The sequence below is a fragment of the Convolutriloba macropyga genome, chromosome 3 (assembly GCF_964194025.1).
Source record: "Convolutriloba macropyga chromosome 3, txConMacr16.3, whole genome shotgun sequence".
Lineage (NCBI taxonomy): Eukaryota > Metazoa > Xenacoelomorpha > Acoela > Convolutidae > Convolutriloba > Convolutriloba macropyga.
This window is the reverse complement of record NC_134470.1, coordinates 26,733,531-26,754,047: the sequence shown is the minus strand read 5'-3', so window position 1 is coordinate 26,754,047 and position 20,517 is coordinate 26,733,531. Positions and strand designations below refer to the sequence as shown.

At 33.8% G+C, this 20,517-nt stretch overlaps 2 protein-coding genes across 5 annotated transcripts in view; both read right to left on the bottom strand.

Annotated features, from left to right (window-relative positions):
- The window catches only part of LOC142336116 (uncharacterized), a 186,516-nt gene that overhangs the window by 64,062 nt on the left and 101,937 nt on the right, over window positions 1–20,517 (bottom strand). The window lies entirely within an intron of this gene.
- Window positions 15,832–20,517, bottom strand: part of LOC142336113 (uncharacterized) — a 104,801-nt gene continuing 100,115 nt past the window's right edge. For all 4 annotated transcript variants that reach the window (XM_075384662.1, XM_075384663.1, XM_075384661.1 and 1 more), the window contains exons 6-7: window positions 17,665–17,813; window positions 15,832–16,410 (exon numbers count right to left, since the gene is read on the bottom strand). In XM_075384662.1, coding sequence (XP_075240777.1) covers window positions 16,068–16,410; window positions 17,665–17,813 — 492 coding nt within the window. In that variant the 3' untranslated portion in view covers window positions 15,832–16,067. The remainder of the gene's footprint in view (window positions 16,411–17,664; window positions 17,814–20,517) is intronic.

Sequence of the window (20,517 nt, the reverse complement as noted above, 5' to 3'; positions counted from 1 at the left end):
GTATGGCGCATCTGGAATTTTTCATGATTTCAATTGTTCTTAAAATAGGGTTCGCTTAAAACCTATAGCGAAATGAAATATGTCAACAAGATTGGTAGAAATCAATTTGGAAACTGCATAGATTAAGATTTCAAAAATTGATCAACGAATGCTTCTCCAACATTTCTTCTCAATTGACCTCTGATAAAAAAAATATAAAACAATACTGCTATATACAAAAAAGAAGACAAAAATGAGAAAAACTGTTCTTCTTGACTTTAAAAGCTGAAAGGAAAATTATGAATGAAAAATATGAGAGTATAGCGCCGCTGAGGTACACTCAAATGGTCACGGGCAAATCTGCCTGATCTGAGTCTTGATTTTCCTATATTAAAACTTTGAAAAATTTACTATGTCTAATTCAATCGGGAAATTTTACTCAGATGTGCTTTAAGCCAATGGCAGCCAAATAATATTGTTTTAAAATCAATATCGTCGTCTGTAAATACAGGTAAAAATATTGACACTGCTCAATTAAATAAATTCATTCGGGAAAATTATTTAGATGTGCTTTAAACCAATGGCAACTAAAAAATGTTGTTTTGTGAATCAATATTATTGGGCGTCTGTAGAAAGACGCAAAAGTATTGACTGAACTCAATTGAATAATTTTATGTGCTGAATTCACTCTGAAATTAAACATTTGTTGAAATAATCATTAAAAAACCTTAACTACTTCATATGTTTTTTTTGCCAGAAAACACTTCTACTTATTTACTTATCTTACTGTTTTTCTGTCAGTAGACACCTGTCAACGAACACAAAAAAATTTAATGGACTCAATTGAAACAATTTTATTAGTTAATTTCATTTGAAATCCACTCATTAATTGAAATATACAACAAAAAAGCAGCAATTAATCCATGCGTAAATTCTTACCAAAAATCTCTATATCGAATCTGAGTGACTATGGAAAAACTAGTGAAGTTAAGAAGGCGCTAACGAATTTGAAATTGACAGTAGAAATAGAACTATAAAATAGCCGAAACAACCATACAGCATAAAAAAAAGAAAATTTTATTTGCTGCATAAACAATCATAGTAGGAACCATAGTAGAAATTGGGGAATTCTTGAGGACGTCCGTTATTGACAATAAACAACAATGTTTTGTCATTAGTTAATGCACATCTAAGTCAAACTTCCCGACGTACAATTCAAAACAAATTTAAACATTGTAAGTTATTAAATATAGTACGTATTATATCATATAAAATTGGTTTATAATTAACTAAACCACGTTTACATGATCATTTTAATAAAGCTTAAAACCAATATCACATGTTCAAAAGTGCACTTTAAATTAAGCACAATTTTGGTTTAATTGCATTAACTGCTGATTTATAAATACATTCCGCGCAAAAAATAGGTCGAAATATTCTTTTGTGGTAATAAAAGACTGCAAATACCCTACTGCATTGATCTCTAAAACTTTTAAAAGCCAGTTTCAATAATTAGTAGGTGGTTTGCAATTCTTTTTCTGAAATTAAATCATAATTTGTATTAATCGTTTTATTTCACCATTAAGATTTGTCATTGTAGTTAAGCTCGTAAAACCATTAGCCAGGACATCATATAATATGGAAGTACAGGTTGTACGACATTTTTTTAATACTTTTACTATAGGAGAGCTCCTTGGGAATTGCTGTAGCCAACAAATCGTGCTGCCTAATTCTTTAATTTTAAAAAGTATTTTCTCAATACGTTGTTTAAAATTTAATTCGTCGTCAATGACCAAACCTGAACGTATACCTTTTCTTTCAATCTCAATGCTTTGTAGTTTGATGATGGTTTGAGTCTTCCCTTTCTTTTTGGTTTCTGTAAAAAATATGCTTTTAATCTAAGATTAGAATCTGTTTAATTTCCAATAGCTCTAAAGTTGAAAATGGAAGCCATGATCAGGTAAAACCAGAGTTGGGTTAGTGCTGCGTCACCTGGGTTGCCTAACATAAATTTTTTATCAATTTTATGCAATAGATTTGTTATCTTTTTGTTCTGGCCCACTTTTGGTGGGACGAACTATATAATCAAATGGTTTCTTTTGTTCAGTCAATTTTGGCCAACCGATATGTTTACCGTAGAGAGATGAGATTGGTATCATTAGACAGCTCGTCTAGCGTTGAATATAAAATTAAAAAGATAACTCTGATTTTCATTTTTACAGGGAGTCAACGAGGTTTAAAGTTTTGTTTGTAGTAGACGGAAATCCGTTTTTTTACTCGCATTTTTTGTTTTTTGATCAAACTTCGCTAAAGTTTTATGAATTTTTCAAGGAAAATGTTTTTTTTATAACTTTTAAGTATAGAGAAGGCTTGTTGATTGGATTAATCCGCATTTTTATATTAACAGCTTTGCCAAATTTTTTGAGTTTGAAACTTTTTGAAACCGATAAGAGCTACAAATACGCTTTTGCAGCCAACTTGCTTTTATATCTTATTTATGCCGGAAGTAGAGACCTAACAACTGCTCTAACAATCTCTGGAAACTGCCATAATGGCTAGTTGTACCTGCGCCTACTATTGGATTCTTTTGGAGTCAAAGTTTTGCCTGTTTGTTAAAAAACCAACTCAACAGATAACATGGAGCAAAAATTTGGATGCGCAGCAAATTCAAGGCTAGGCTTCGGCTCTTATTGGGTTTTCACAATCCATAATTGTTCATATTATTTTGTAACGCCGTCTTTTTCAAATTATTTCTGATTTTTTTTATTACTGACCAGAGACCAGAATGACTGTTCAAGCGCCAATTAATCACAGGTCATATTTACGCAAATAGGAGGCCAAATGAATACATATTATCTCTTCATAGAAAAGCTCAGAGATTTATGTCTTTGACGATGGGTTTTCGTAAACTTTAACTGCTTTCTTTTGTTTTGACCTCGTTTGTCATTCATTTTGTAGCCATCTGGTTTGTTTTGTTAATCGAAGATCTAATTGGGTTTCGTAACAGCTATGAACCTATACCAAGTTGTCTTTTGTTATTTATTGAGAATTGTTATGACTTTGAAACTATTGATTTTAACGTCAAAAAAGTTTGAAATTTGCCAATTTTTCATGTAATTTCTGTCAACATGTAGCTTAGCCAAAATGTATAGAGTGCAAATCGTATGGCAAGTCAAGGGAAAAACTTTTTATAGTGGATATGAATTTAACTAATGGTCATTTTTGCATAATTTCTATAACTGAGGTTGTTATTTTTCCCAGTTAAAATTGCTACAATACATACAGCTTCAACTGATATTAAACAGAAATTGTACACGAACATTGTTAAATATTGCAGCAAATAGGTATTGTTTTAACGGCTGCAAAACCGGTCTCTCACAAAATTTTGTTAGCACTTTTTTTGCTTCCAAATGTTCTTTCTGTTGTCGTAATAGAATTTCTTGTCAATGGCGTTAGTAGCTCCTTGGGATGATTAATTGAATCATTCTACTGATTTCAGTTTATAGCTAACGGTTTCAATGACTTTCAATTATTTTTTTCAGAAAAATTTTTTCTTCTTCCCAATTTTTTCTTCAATTCTTTCTTCTCATTGTCGTGGACAAGGAACTTAGTCTCATTTTTGACAAAGCTCATCATGTTTCAGTTGCTCCAACAAATTTTTTATTCGTTGGTTATGCTTTGACCGATGCGTTCAGTGAGATTATAAAAGTATTCTCATAAGCATTTCATGAGTTTTCGCCATTGGTCAAAATTTGCGGTTCTTTTGTTGTCTTTTTAAGAATAACCCTTTACAAAAAAGGCCCAATTAAAATCAAACGAGACTCAAGAAGAAATGTAAAACTTTTTGTCATTATCAAGTTTTTAATGGTTTTCAACTTCTTACAGTTTTAATGATAGTCTCAATACAGTCTCCATTATAAATAGCACAACTAGTTTCTCGAACAGTTTCAGATTTTTTCCCTGCCACTTTTTCAACCAAATCTGTGGCCCGATTGGCAACGAAAAGATTGAATTTGAAGAATTTCAATGTTCTCCACGAATAGCTGTTAACGGTTTTGGCACCAAATTCTTTTTAGGTTTTTTAATTTTTTTTTCGGTTTTTCTCGTTAATCTTGTCGTCCGACATATCATGGATAATGACAGGTCTCAATGGCTTCTGATGAGGTATGGATGAACCTTTAACCTCATGGATTTGCGTTCTTACATTTTGGTTTTGAATCAATTTGAGGTTGGTTGTTTTCAGAAACAGGAATATATTATAAAACTTTGCCCCTTTTGCTTTTCTTTGTCGGCCTGTTACCGATTCTCATTATTGACAGGTCACATATCTTATCTAATGAAGATCTAATGAAGTTCAGATTAATTTGTTCAGTTCAGGCTTTATCCGATTCGATTTTCGTTTGTTATGAAATGTTCTTTATGTATAGACATCGAGTTTTGGTCGTAATTAACGTTTGCTTTTTTAATCTTTTGGTTTGTCCTGACCAGTAATCTCATTAATGGAAAGTCTCATCGCCCCTCTAATCCAGCATTATTGTTTTCACCTAGTTAATTGTTGAACGATAGTTGAATTTCTATCTCCTCCTCATTTGGTAAACAATTAAATCAAAACGTGGATGACCGAGGTCGGAACATTACGCGCGGACGCACATTACTGAGCCTCCTTGTCTCTCTTTATTGCAGTATACGTTATAAGTGGTTAAGACGTGAATTCCCAAATTTTCTCTATAACGTTATCTTCAAAATTTGACGCTGCAGAGATATACGTAAATGGAAGTTGGCTCTCGCGAATGTCGTTTACTTTGAGCATGGTGCACATGAAACCCAAATACTTATGCTTTGTTTTAACACAGCGCCGCGGATTTTAGTTATGTGCTTGATCAAACTTGACTGTGGCGATTTGAGTATATTTTTGCGGCTTTATTTTTGACGCTCTAATCAATCAAACAGCGGAAGTAAAGCACAATCGCCATCTCTAAAATTTCTTATATACATGTAATTTTCAACTTTTACTGGTGGATTTTTTTCCTCATTCAGTAATTTGAAGAGTACCGATTGATTACATCATATGAATTTAATCTGACAAAAGAAGTCAGTCGCGGTCTGATCTCAGGGAAAGCTCTCGACTAGACGTATTGATCAAAGGGCAAATTCTGGGAACGACAATCGGATCAGAGCTAGAGCGAGTTCCGGTGGACGGTCTTATTAGAGGAGAAAATCTATAGCGTTGTCTGATCAATTGTTTTTTTTCTGATTGGAAGGCAAGGTAATGAAATTATCTAACAAAGAGGCTCGGTAATGTGCGTCCGCGCACAAAGTTCCGACCCCGCTCATCTCATTTTTGGCATAATTGTCTATCAAATGAGGAACAGATAAAACAACACAAAAACTTAAGGATTTAAAAAAAAGATTTATGGACAGGCAGATCGCCTCCAACGCAAATAATCAGGTGGAGTAAAAAACGCCGCATTAGATTGATGCGTTAGGCCATTAATAAAGAACGAGGCTAGACGAAAGACAAAATCAAACTACAACAACAAACATTAATTACATCCAACACTTTATATCCATTTAAAAAAACCTTAATCACAAAGTCAAGAAAGCGTCAGGTAAATCTGAAACTAAACAACATGACTTGTATTTAATTGAAAAGATATAGTACCAGTCCATAAAAAGGCTTGGTTTACTTTTTTTGCGAAAAACCCATGTCGAAGCCAGTAAATTCATAACGATTTTTTTAAAAAAGAACAAGATTTTGTACACTTACAGCTTCTCCTGACAAAAAAAGTCTTACGTGACTTGTAATTAACGATACAGAGTCACAAATAGACAAAAAAAAACAAAAATGCGAAGATAAAGTGATTTTTTTTTAACTTTTGAAAACAATTTTTTTATCAAAGTCGTGAAAGCCATCAGCTATCAATTCAGAATCAGAATATAGGCTCGTTAAATCGTCAAAAAAACCCTATCAGATCTCTCATAATCGAGGAGGAATCATAGGACATAAAAGACAAAGTGAAAATGATTTTTAAAGACATATGAAAAAAAGTTCTTCGAGAAAGAGGAGTCGTAGCCGTTAAAAACCATAATCTACGCCTCTTATTACCTTTATTTGTCCCATTGTTCTTCAATTTCAACGCCAATAATGTAATATGTGAACTGTCAATTATAGGATGATGTGCTATGACGAGAAAAAATCGTGAAGTATGGGCCGAAGCCTAATAATAAAAAAATGCGAATTCTAGTAGTATTAAAGACAGAAAACCAAAATCTAACGCGTAAAACCACCAAAAAGATTCAATTTTATTTCAGTAGAAGGAAGAGCAAGAAGAAACTTTCTTTCGTTGCTGACAATAAGCTACAGGTTGACCAAATAGGGAGAAAAATGGTGCAAAGTTCAATAAGCCATTGATTTTTTATAAATCAAATAACTTTGAAAGTCAAAAGAACCATAATTGTTCAAGTAAAGAAACTAGACACACTAAGTTGGAACTCTTTAGGAAGCCAATTGGACCTATCAAATGTGAGCTTTGATTTTAATTATCCCGTTCTTCAATTAACAAAGAAAAGGGTCGAGTTTTTTCTATAAAACAAAAAGACCGTCTGACTACAATCCGAATTATTTTTGGATTGTAACACTGCAAGATTGGACAAAAACCAGTCTTGCATTTGCTGTTCGTCCATTAACAAAACCATTGTTTCGAATGTTTTATATCTAGATAATTTTTAAGTTAAAAGATCAAAAATAAATGCTGCGTTTTCGATAATCGTAGAGTAAAGTTAGCAAAAAACAACAAAGTTTTAGTTCCAGACTACTCTTAATGGATGGGGAAGCAGCCCTGGCTCCCTTTGAAGTATAGTAAGATTGTGTTAGTTGTTTTTAGGTGTACATTTCCGGTAAATTTAATCAAAATGGACTGAAGAAGCCTATTTCGGGCAGTTTTTGATGAAAAAGGCTGAATTTTTAAATACTTGGCTAACATTTTAGCCACAAAAGTTAAATCAAAATAGTCAACAATACTTTTTTGTCTTTTGAAATAAAACCAACAGTACTATTTTAAACAATTTTTGTATATTTTAGCAAAATTGACGAAAATGTGAATATAAATAGGGCAAATTGGTCTAATATTCACAAAAATTTAAACCACGATAAATCACTGTAGAAAACTAAATTCAAAAAATCTTTTTAATTTGATATTCCACGCTTGACGGGCTTTTTAATGATAGCACTCACAACTCTGTACGATGAATATATCGATCGGTCAAAATTGTCCGAACAAAAAAAAACCCATTTGAGTATATAGTTCCTACCCCCTCAAGAGGGTCGCAACAATAAGGAATAAAATCTCGAAAACTTATCTAATGAAAAAGCTATGTCTGCAAAACCTCACTTTTGGTAATGACGGTCACGGGAATTATAATGGCTTTAGTTGAATGCTGTTTACTGTTTTTGCATAGAATGCAATAATACCATGGCGTAGGGCCGTGGCAGTCTGATCAGTATCGATTTCATAGACAACACGGATCATATCAACACAGTAAATCAGCGCTGAATTATGAATTTTCATTTTCGATTGTACGTTGTCAGGATTGATTTCATAGATTGACCCCCTTCCGCCTCCCCCGATTTTACTATGCAATTTTTTAAAAAAAATCAGGGGGCAAATCAATCTAACAAATCGATCCTGACAATTCTTATGTTACGATTATATTAAAAATACAGATATGAAAATTGAGGATTCAGTGCTGATTATCCGGCCGGCGTATCTTGGTCAACTGGCAAATAATGATAAATGATATACAACAAAGTTTCAGTAAATATTTTGCAAAACTATTACCGCAACAAGTTTCTCGAGCTTCTAGCCGTTTTCAAATAAATATTTTGTTTACATTTTGTCGTGTAAATCAAAAAGATTTCGTTAAAAAAGTAAACAAACAAACTGACGCTTGACCTTGAGTGAACCGCAAATGTTACAAGTCTCCGCAAGGTCAAAAAGACTTCAGCTCCCACTTGACACTTGAGAATCAGGATAAAAGGCACAGTCTGCTCACTATCATTCTCAACTCTTTCAGTAGAGTGGCTCCAGTTGTCTTCTTATAACTGGAATCGAAGTTATATCTTTGTTCGTCCCAGTTTCAATGCCTCTAGTCTCTTTGTCATTTTTGTTAGCATTTTCTTTGAAGTTTCGTGACTTATTGGCAAATGCCGGCTTAAATAAACTGGAAGTTTGGATGTTCTGAAAAATATGTCTCCATGTTTGCAAAAAAAACATCAATAAATAATATAAAAGTTAAAAATTGCAAAAATAATCACATCTGTGTTTCTGTTTGCAAAAATCCGTCTTTTTGGGCAAAACTGCCTTCATTGGATCATGTCTACGCGGAAAGAAAGTGTTTGCTAAACTCTGAGTAAGAAAAATAGGCAGTTTTATTGACTCAAGTGTAGCATCAAAAGGAAACTAGATATGTCCAGTGATTGTCCTCTTAAGCAAAATAAGAAGAGAGTGATGCAAAGCCGATAGTGCAAAACTATTAACTAAATGGCGACTGCGGTCTGATAAAAGTTGGTCACGAGTTCTGAAAAACCAGCAAGCTGCTCACCAAGTCAGAACCAACATAGCAGGAAAATGTTATAATAAGAAACTCGCAATGTAGAATGATTTTAACAAAATTTTTCAAAATAAACTGATGCCAAATGATACCAAACGCTATATTAGCATCCTAGGGATCATATATGGGCATAGATGGAGGTATATGGAGGGGTTTCAGGCATCTCAGAATGGAGTTCAGCCACCTTTTTACCCCAAAAAGCAAAATTGTTGTTATGCTCAGATCGTGCAAATGGCCTGGCTATTCTGTTCCAAGAAGTTTTAAAGATTTTATTTGGTTTTTACAAAAGATTTTCATATCAAAATTTTTGATATTTTCTATCAGTTGTCTATTCTTATTTTCATAGTTTGAGAGATAGTGGGGCTCATTTTTGACTAGAATGGGTTGGTATTTTTGCATCCAAAACACATTTTCCTCAAAAATTGAGCTCGCATTTGTATGCAGCTTTTAAACTTTATGTCAGACGCAACCTTGAGTTCTCATATCATTAAAAGATTCGGTAGCCTTGAGCGAAAAGTTTCTAGAAAAAAATAAATGCTTTCAGTTCCTTAAAATAAACAAATCTATCAAATGATTTTTTAGCTGCGGGGTGCAAAGGGACCACAAATGCATACTTTTGCGAAGTTGAGGAACATCGTTCAATCCAATAAGCATAAAACTTTCACTTTTAACGCTGGTGAGAACACAAAATTTTCCAGAGAATTTAAATGTTTTTTTTCTGTTCTTGAAAAAAAAAATCGTGATTTAATTATATCCCAAATCAAGCCTAAAGCTGTGACAAAACTTCAAGAAATCTTGATTTAACTTCTTATCGCGCAAAAAATATTGAGCAATAAGAAAGTTTTTGTCGCAAAGGTAAACCTTTAATGAGAACGTAAAAATCTTAGCGAGTGTTTCAAAAACACTCGCTACGCAATTGCGTAGCTCTTGGATGGCACCACCAGTTTGAGTCTTGAAAGTGGCGGACAAAAAATGCCCGTCATTTTCCTCAAGAATAAAATGTGGCTTCGTAACTATTACTAAAAAATTGTTTTCTTAATCATCGAGTTTGATAAAATTAACTTAAAGTACGCTGATAACTGATTACTTAAACTTATCTTTCATTTTGATATAATTGAACAATGCTAATTAAAAACTGCTGACTTGTTGCTGATTACCACAGGTGTTTTCTTGTATCCTTTACAACTGTTTTGCTTTTTCGACAAAAAATTGGACTGTTTTGTTAAATTTTCAACGGCCAATTAGAACAATTAATTTAAATTCAACGCTCTACTGGCCATGCAAATCATAAAGAGAGCAATGAAGCAGTTTTCTAGCCAATAACTTCACTTCATCAAATTCAAATTTCTATGTTTACTAATCAGTTTTTTAAGTAAATAGCTTCCCTCCATAATCTATTACCATCTCAAGTTACAAAAAACGTGCGCAATTTTGCATCTAAGATTTGTCAAAACAAAATTTTGTTCAGGTTTCATCTGTTTTAATATAGGCAAAAAATGAAGTTTATAATGATGGGAAAAAATGAAAAAAATGCTCTAACTACCTAGAAGTTGTTTTTTAAGTAATCAGTGACCAAATTCCGACCCTCATTGGAAAATGCACCGCGCATTCTGAAATCAACAATAGACTGAATTTAATAAAACTGGCCGGCCTGCTGATTTAGTATTCGTGAATATTGTTAAATACATATCCAAGGTTGTGGATTCAGATGTGAAATTTTAATTTCAATTTTTATGCAATGTTTGGCTTCTGGCGCACTGGAAAACTGTTAGTGAACACACTGTACCCGTCTTCCTCGTTCTTTTTTGAATCATTTTTTTTAAACTATCAAGCAAACGCATGTTTTAACTATCAAACTCCCCCTCCCCTCCCCCCACTTCTAAATTGTTTTAGAAATACGACACTCAGATTACAGTACTTAGGGCACAGGAAAGGCAGCTGAAGTGGTATGCTGCAAATGACTAGGCAATTTAAAACGAACAAAGGAGGTTCGGTAATGCGCAATTGAAAGTATGTTCCGAATCCGCTCACCTTCATTCTTGGCTTAGTTTTCCCACCAGATGGCGTCGGAGTGGAGATTTTCACAATTCATGCTTCACTCTAAAACTCTCTAGTGCTGAAATGCGCTGAAACTTTGCAAGAAACGCGCTGAAAACCGCTGAGTTTTCAAAAAAACGATTTCACTGAGAATCGAACCCTGCTCTACGGTGCCGCAGCCTTCACCCAATCCACTGCGCCAAATATTCCTGCACTTCTTCCTATTTAATTTAATTTTATATTAATAGACAGTTTAAGAAGAAATTCGCTGAAATTATGTAAGAAATGCGCTGAAAATTCAGCGCATTTCGTATAGATTTTCAGAGCTTTTCAGCGCATTTTTTATGAAAAAAATGATCGTTATATAAGGAAAACTAAATGGTTCAAAATTGAGGAATCGTTGTCAAAAAGCGTTTCAATCCACTAAATAATTTTAAGAAATGCGCTGAAATTTGACAACATTTCTTACAAAGTTCAGCTCATTTTTTACATAATTTTAGCACATTCAGCGCACTTCTTAGAAATTAACGCGCTGAATTGGCGCTGACATCTCGACCCGGGCTCCTGTGAAACGAAAACAATTTTTTTGTCGTGTGATGACTATTCATAGAAGTATTCATGTGAAAAATGCGTCTCATGTGTTTTCACATAAGAAATTTTCCCCCGTGTGATGATTAATTACACGATTTTTTTGTGTGATTGAGGGTATAAGGAATTTTCTCCGAGTTTTATTTGGGAGTTTTGTTGATTAGTCACAAAATCATTAAGAAAACGACCAACCAAAACCTGTGTTTTCTGTAACACACGAATTCTAATGTTGTGACCTATTCTTTTGGGTTGTAGGCTATCAAAAACATGAAAATTGTTTTATTCAGGTTGAGATAGTTGGTTTCGGAACAATTTTGTTCTTAGACTGATTTGATAAAAAAGGGGAATTTACAATTTGTCAGTAGCTAGAGTGTCGGATTTCTTATAGCATTTCTTTGTCTCGGTTACATCAAAAAAAATTTTTAAATAAAGTGGGCCTCCGACGAATACTGTAATCCAATTGGCGACAAACAGATAAAAACTGAAAACGGTCCCAGATGGAAAATATTTATACTCTCATGTGTGGGCACGCAAAAGAAAAGTTGTAACTAACCATGAGGGATCATACGAATAATGCGAGTATTCGTGTGTTTCCACATTAGACTATTGTAAGTTTTTTACGCGAAAAACCGGATTTGTTACACGAAAAAGAGATTTGCTTACGACATTTTGTCTGTGAATCACGAGAAAAACCACTAGACAATAGCTGAGATGATGGTGTAAAATTGACAAGCGTGTAACTACGCTTTTTCAATTACGTCATTTTCCCCCGAATCTCATGTATCACTTTAACACTATTTGTTGTGTAGTTCACATGAAAATTAGAGTATTGCAATAGTTCAAAATGTCATGGGTTCATAAAAAAGAAAGACAGACATGTTGAAAAAAGCCAAGTGAAGAGAATTTTTGAAGCCGAACAAAACAACTGTTTTCTAAAAATACAAATTTTGCCAAAAAAGCATGAGTTCCTGATTAAAACTTCAAATGCAGTTCCTGAAACTGAAAGTTTTCGAGTAACAGAGTATTGTTCCTTGATGTCATGGCAAATCGCAAACATTGCTTTTTCACCTTTACAGTATTTGGAAAACGCAATAATTAAAAATTTTGGAGTCCATTTTGTTGTAACTCCTTCAAATTGAGCAAACGTATTCCAAGATTTTTATTGGTAAAACTTGAAAACCTTCAAAAGATCAACCAGTTTTCAAAAGCAGGGCATAACTTTTCCACAAAAACAGAACTTTTTCACAAAATTATAAAACTTTGTTGAAAACTGTGCAAGAGTTGTCAGTAGTTTTTTTTAAGAAACTTCAATTTCAACGTGTGAAATTTTAAACTTGCTATAAATTTTTTATGAAAAATCACCGTTTTTTTTAGGTAAGCAAATAGTTTATGAAGGTTAATAAAAAGCTAACAAGAAGCCAGCATTAAAATTTTAATCTAAGGTACTTTTGTCTCGTAATCTCTCAAATAACAAATCTGATTCAGGTTAAATGAAGTTTTTGCTGAGTTCTTGTTGAGCCACAAAACTCAAAATATCCAAACTCTCATTTTTAAAGTTTTTGTAAGAAGTTCAAATATTTTGAAGGACTTATGTAGCTTTTGCAATAAAGATTGCATCGGTGTCTGCTATTTATTCGTCTTAGGAAAACCTGTATTTTGTTTGACATCTAATAGACGAAAACCTCATAGTTTTAAGTGAATGAAATTCAGCGCTACATGGTTAGCAATGGAAGCCGCAAACCTCAAAAGAAGTTGTCTTGATTGCCTGATATTTCACTAGGAAAAAAAATCAAAACGGGAATTTTTCGTTAATTTCCTCTAAGTTTTTCGAATAAATTGGTTGTTTCGTTCAAAAAAAATATTAAACTTTAAACATTTTTTTCTGTCACGATGATTTTTGCGTATAAACTCTAGAGATGTATAGTCTAGAGGGATAATATTTGTGTAGTGCCTCGCAAAGAGGTGCTCTGAAAACGCAATTTTAAACTCACATAAAACAGATTTAGTTTTGTGCTTTTGAAATATCAAATTGCTTTTTGAACTGTTATTACTTGTTTTTTTTTTTGGAAATTTCTCGAAATGTTTTTTAAATTTTGTTTGCTTCCTTAAAATTCCTCATAGTTATTTTTAATGAGTTCTATCTGGGTAATTCTGCTATAAGTCATATTACACTTAGAAAATTGATTCTAGTTGGCTTAGAGCAGGTAAACAGTGAAAAATTGTTCCAACGTCTAATTTTTTCAGTGTTATTTTTTAATTTGTTTCCCCCATGAACATCTAATAACGCAAGTAAGGTTTAGGTTTTGCACAAACAGAATAAAATTTTAGTAGAAAGCGCCAGGAACTTCCAGCACTAAATCCAATAGTAACTTTCAGCTTTGAATGCAGAATGCAGCACAAAATGCAGTAATATTTTCTCACCACATTTACCGGACTCAGCGCTGGTAATCAAATTTGATCATAAAAACGCAGATTTGTTTCCCGTTTGTTATGTGAAAGTTTGACCAATTTAATAAATTGTAAATTCATTGCTTATTCATTGGTTAGTTTTGTGGAAATACTGATAATAGCAAATATTGGAAATTATGAAGACCAAAGCACAAATTTTATCCACAAAACCCCCTTTTTTTAATTTACGAGAAAACGCATCCTTGTTGGAGCTAGTTTAAAAAAATGACAATTATTGCTTTTATTAGGGTATCTATGCAAGCGCAGCTACTATGAAAATGGACCAGTACTGGATGCGAACCAGCATTTCATACTTGCAGGCCTAGTGTGGTACTCATTTACACTAACTGTTCATAAGTTCTCGGACGTAGGCATCTCTTATAAGCCGTTCTCACGTTCATTCCTGTTCCTCGAGGCTTCATTTTTCTTGCCATGTATACGTTGAACAAGTAGAGCTTCTTGTCAATCTATGTAAAGCTCATCTTATGCACAATTTACCTTCGGTTGCTCTCTCTCTCTCTCTCAATCTTCTAAAAGCTTTTTACTTTACCAAAGTAAAATTCACCAAATGACTCATTTAGGTCAAATAAGATATAGCTTTATCTATTTGCTGTTCTTTTGCAGTCAGTGGCACGAATTCCTACATAGTTCGCATTTTCTAGCATATGAAGCATAATTTGGGAAACTTGAGTTTCTTTCGAAGAATATTGATAAATTTTTATCCCCTGTGAGTTCTTGAAAACCATATCTCTTTTGATTATTGGCACAGGGATGATGATTTGATCTGGTACACGGCTGCAAAGATTCTTCGATCTGATTGCATGACTTGTATTTGGCTACCAAGACTGGTTTAAGGTTAAAAAAAGCTGCAATGTTCAAGAACAATTAATTGCTCAAATTTTCTTTAAGAAACACAAAAACAGAAACGCTTCCTCTATTGTAACGAAAATGCTCCGAAGATCCATTTTCACCAATGCTCACTAATTATTGTCTCAAAACCTTTAATCTGAGATGATTTTTGTGTCCATTTTCTTTTATTTGTTAAACCCCCTCCTTTTAAAGAAACACACATAGCGTTACGATTTCTGTGTTTAGTAGCTAGTAATTTTCTCCCTTTTTGAAAATTTAGTTCAGGTTTACAATGAGATCAAACAGCTTGGTGCAAAAACATTCAATTAACATAACTTTGTCGGCCCATCCTGGACTAATTCAGACACATTTGATGATTTTGCGTCATGTTGAAATCTTTCTTTTGTATAATATTGCCACTTTTTAGTCAAAGCTATAACACAAGAAAGCAGTCTGGAAAAATCTGCGCCGATGGATCACTTGCTGTGTTTTGAAGAGCTTTATTTTTCCTCTCTTTGTTTACAGACACAATTCGCCGTCTGGCTGTGAGAACTGAAAAAAAAACTGTCTGAGCATGGAATACAAAATTGATTCAATAAAATAGGAAACTGCGAGCAAACAACTATGACATAGGAAGAAAAATAGGCTTTTGGGTATAAACATATAATCTAATTAAATCATCTAATTTCAGTAAAGTAAACACTGGATATTTTTTAACCAACTGTTGAACAAAGACTGAAGCAATTTCGGAACAAAAGTTGCTGAGTTGTGACATAAATTGAATTATGCCGAATTCAGTAGTTTTTTTTTCAAAAATTGAAAACTCTATAAAATGTGAACTTAATTATTTTGGGGTGCCTGTTATGAGTTGAATTTGTTTCTACAACGGAGAAATATGCGCCATTGAGACACAACAGTTGTTTTAGGGTGTTAGAACCAAACATATTCATTAATGCCAAAATACCCAATCCAAAAAAACACCCAAAATATACCCGATATATTACCGTTAATTTTAAATAACCAGAGAGGCTAAGAATATCATAGAAGCTCTTTAAAAACACAATCATTAAAAGGTTGTATTTGGTTCCTGTCACCCCTTTCGAGCTAAGAAAGGTAATCTAATTTCGTTTTTCGAGAATTTAGGTTAATAAGGGCACGCTTAATGAGGAACCTATTAATATACAAAATGGAATCCATTTACAGACTCGAGCAAATTTTCTTAAAATTGTCAAATTCATGAGATCTGCTCTCTAACATATGTCTCTAATGAATGTCGTTTGAAGCTTAGGAAAAATTTTAAAGTTATTATTAAGCATATTATGCTCTCTTAAGCTTCGAAATTGCTGCAATACTGTATATTTTTCATATATTAGCCGAACGGGTCACACCTTAATATGACTATCGCGTGATTAAATTTCATTAAGTTTGACTTCATTGAAAATTGTTGCAGCTCGCAATAGAATTTCATAACATTGTCGAAGCATGTCATATTCTACATATAATGATCCGAAACAACTGGTGGTTATCCGGAAAACAATTGTGGACCGGACTGGGTTTTACGTGTTCAAGGTGATGATGTTATCGGGGTTGTTTTGGTGTAAGAGTAAAGTTCCTCTGGATTGCATGCTGATATCTCGATGGTCATCAATTGATATATGATGATTGTGGTCGTTGTAGCCATGGTTATGGTTGTGATGATTGATGTGACTATGGCTGTTGCTGTTGTTATTATTGTTGTTATTGTTAGTGTTGTTGTTGTGATTATGGTAGTAGTTGACTAGAGGTAGAGTGACTGTTGGGGTCTGGTTTGTTGGCTTGCATTTAGTCTTGCTCTTCTTCTTCCTTCTACTGTTGTACTTCTGACTCTGATGTTTTGCTCGTGTTATGATAGAGTAGCACCTGCAAATTCAGATACTTTGAAGTTCACATTATCGGAAGTTCATTTAATCATTCAATCATTGAATAACATTCTTTGAAAAATATTACAGTTAATGAGATCAGATTCCATTTTGACCAAGCCTGTGAAATGGTCGGCTAGAAGCCTTCCGCAGCAACAGTTAAAATTTAATTAATTGTGGTCTCTGATGAATCGCAGCGCAACAGTATTAAGCCACAAAGGCCCTTTTCTTATTAATCCCCATATTTCAGACTGCTCTGTTCGTAAGCAGCACTGCTTTTTTACCGATTCCTTTTTTACCAGCAACGATTGATCAAGCTATTACCAACATAAAGCTATGGTTAAGTAAGAACTCATCTTCACACAGATATTGGAATGAAATCTCAATCTGAACTCTCTATTACGCCATTAATAGTATCTGATATTTAACAAAAAAAAATATTTTTGCATAAATTTTTAGTTTGAGAAGCTGCAGGTATGTAGGAATCGTTCACTCTGCGTCTCTGTCAGGACCAGTCTGAGTTTAACCAGAAAGCAGAACCGGAGATTTTTTTTTCGCAAATTTCTGGAAACAGAACAGACTGATTTACGTCGGGCGAATTGCTCTCATACGACTGGCGAGCGGTTGGCTTCATCATTTGCTATAGCTACAGTTAAGGGAGCCTATCTTCAGCTTAATTAAAGGTGCGTGGTTTGAGCTCGGAGGGGGGAGGGGGAGGGGCGCATGTGGGTGGGGGACTCAGGGGGCATGTGGAGGTGGGGGTACGCGGGGGGTATGGGGTGGATATAGGGAGTGGGTTAGGGAGTCAAACTCTAAGAGCCGCCCTTCACACTGTAAATTAATCTCTCCAATACAGTTTCGGTGAATCAGATATTTAGAGCATAGGAAGCCGAAAATTTCTAAGCGAACTTTTTGCACTCCGGACGTTACCTGTTCAGCCCGTTTGTGAAGACGTAAAGCGAAAGGGTCAGACAAAAATTGGTCGAGCAAAGGACTAATATAATTGCTAAAAACTTCGTTTGAGAGCAATTAAAAACAAACAAAAAATGTGTTCAGGTTTTGATTTCTTATAACAGGTTTTTCACCTTTTGTTTTTCTGACTTCTTTTTGGTTTTACTTGTAGCTAGAAAAATGGTTTTTGAAATAATCTTCCTTAACCTTCCATACTTCAAAAATCTTCCAGAAGAGTTGTGACGAAGAATGAACATTCTTAATAAATTTTAAATAAATAGTCAGAAGTGGTGTCTTTGCATACCTTTCTAGTCCGAGTAGCACAGCACATAAGAGCATGGCAAATGACCAGTAGCTCCTGTCTGTAAATTTGTCTATCCTGGTTATGGTCCCATCTAGCCACGCAAAGTTCATCCTCGTCTGGCCGCGCTTGATGTTCTCTGTGGTGCTCGACTGAAACACATTTGCAAAAACCTTGTTTTCAATAATTTTAATGAGCAGCGACAGTTTGAATTATCATTCACAGTTGCCACAAGTACTAATTAGAAAAGTCTATTTCGGTGTTACGAAAGTTCGATAAATTGTTCATTCCTCTCTCTCTCGCTCTCTCTCTCTCTCTCTCTATCTCTCTCTCTCTCTCTATCGCTGCTCTCTCCCTCTCTTTATCACACATAAGCACACACACACACAGGCGCATACTAACGCGCCATCACACACACTCTCTCTCTCAGACACTCTGTGTGTGTCTCTCTCTCTCACATATATATATATATATATATATATATATATATATATATATTTATATATATATATATATATATATATATATATATATATATACATATATATATATATATATATATATATATATATATATATATATATCTCCCAAAAATTTTGCAATGATGTGTATTTCTCTATCCAGTTTGTGCTTCAGTATTCAGCAATGTGGAACATAAAAGAACATCAAGAGTAATGTAATAACATAAATTCAGTTTTGAAATCTCAGAACGCATTAAGTTTAACGAAAGTCGAGTATTTGAAGGAGCTGAGGATTTTTAAAATCAAAATTTACTTTAACTGAGAAAACGCGGCAGCCTTTTGGAGAATGATTTTTCCCTCGCACCCGGATTTTTTTTACCTCGCACAGCATGATTTGTCCTCGTCATACATGCTTTGTGCAAAAATTATTAACCTAAATTTTTAAAGGAGGTTATTTTAAATTTCACCCAAAAACTAGAAAGTTTGCCAAAACCACCTTGTTGTTGAACTGTTTGTGAAGTTGCTGTACTAAGAAATGCCTATTTTCGGTAGACCAAAATGCAAAAACCGCACATTTTAAAATGTTATTCACTGGAACAAAATGAATCCGATTGTTGTCAGTCGCTTAACGAGAGATTTAAGAAGATCTGAAGATAGCTCTCATGTTATACGTAATTAAACGCCGACTCAAAACGTTTATCAGATCAAATTTTACACAATGTTAAAAGCAGAAAAGGTACTGAAAATACGCGATTAAAGTCGTATAAATCAAAAAAAAGATAAAAATCTACTTGTAAGAAAGTGCTGCTTGGTTATATCTATTATCTATTATTCGTTTCACCATCCAATACTCAGTACGAGGAGTGCGAAAAGGATTTTTATTTCCTGCAACAACGGACCCTAGCTCTGTTTAAAATTATTAAAATTTTTTAGCATATATGATAGTCATTGCGGTTTTGAGCGAGGCACGCGCGTGACTGCGCGCTGACAAATCATAATTTCTTAGGTGCACAGAACATAAATTTCTGGAAATTACTCAACAAAAGCATGTTAATTTAAGAAGGAAGTTATTTTTATCGTAGTGGAGAAAACAAGCAGGATCAATATTATAAGAACTTACAAGCCACGAGAAGTTTTTAATTTCATAAGAAGAAAAGTCAATTCTATTGGCAGCGGAATCAACTCAGCTTTTGGAATACAGACAGGCTACCAATAAATATTTTTTCTAAAACCTCGTGTAATCCTTGAGTCTTTACTTCTCTTAAACAATGATATTTGTGCGCTGATAAACAACATTTTGATAGTCACAATTTTGATTACCAATTTTGGTGCACTGATCGTATCTAAATTGTTTACTGTTATTCTACACCTGAATGAGAGGTTAAGAAATGAGCAGGAGAAAATTAATGATTATCTTTTAATCTACGCATGTTATTATTATTATGATTATTATTAAACAACGATCGATAAGTAGAGAGGATTTATTAAGCAGCGAGAACACCATCGCTTAAAGACTATGGCCAACAGTAAAGGATAAGCGGCTGGGGAAGGTGCCAATTTCAGGCAGAGAGGGTAGCGAGCATTTTACTCATTCTGGGGCTCAGACATTTGCCACAGTGAATAAAAACGCAAAGTACATACCGAGGCCTAAAAGCACAACTTTTTCAAAAGTGTGTTATTTTAGCTAAAAGAGGTTTAAGATTTAGGAAGAGAACAAATTGCTAAGAGCTGATTTTGGCAACAGCTTGACTAGCACAAGCTTTCCAGAAATTGACCATATATATAGTTTGTAAATAATTGGTAGTATTTTGTTGACTGAAAGATTGAAAAGTTTTGCAATGAGTAACTGACAGATGGAAAATGCGGAATTAAATGTGCTGATTTATGTTTGCGTCGTTAGCATGCTCGTATGAGATGATAGGGGTATAATCAGGCGCAGCAACTATAAAGATTTGCTAATTATTACAGTGTGCTAATTATTATATCAACTGGTCTTAAGTTCTCGAACTCGGTAATCTCTTTCTTGCTCCAGAAATCTATCAAGAAAAATTTATGTTGATCAAGTACAGCTTTTTTCAGGTACTGGCAAGAATACTTTATGCAACAATTGCACTCTCTGAAAATTTGAAATTTTCTGAAATTTTACATTTCTGAAATTTTCTAAGATCTAGTAATAGTTTTTCCTCAATATATTAACATCAAGAGTTATTGTTTTTGATTGCTTGAGAAAATGAAAAAAAATAATTACGCTAATGGTTGCAAATGTTGAGCTCAAATCGAAATGCTTCTTCAGAACATTTTTGCTTAAAAAAACCTTTTGATATTTTGGTGTCATTTTCATTTTCTTTTATAACTGAACATTTTTTGGAACTCAACCTACACTTTCCAAGGAAGT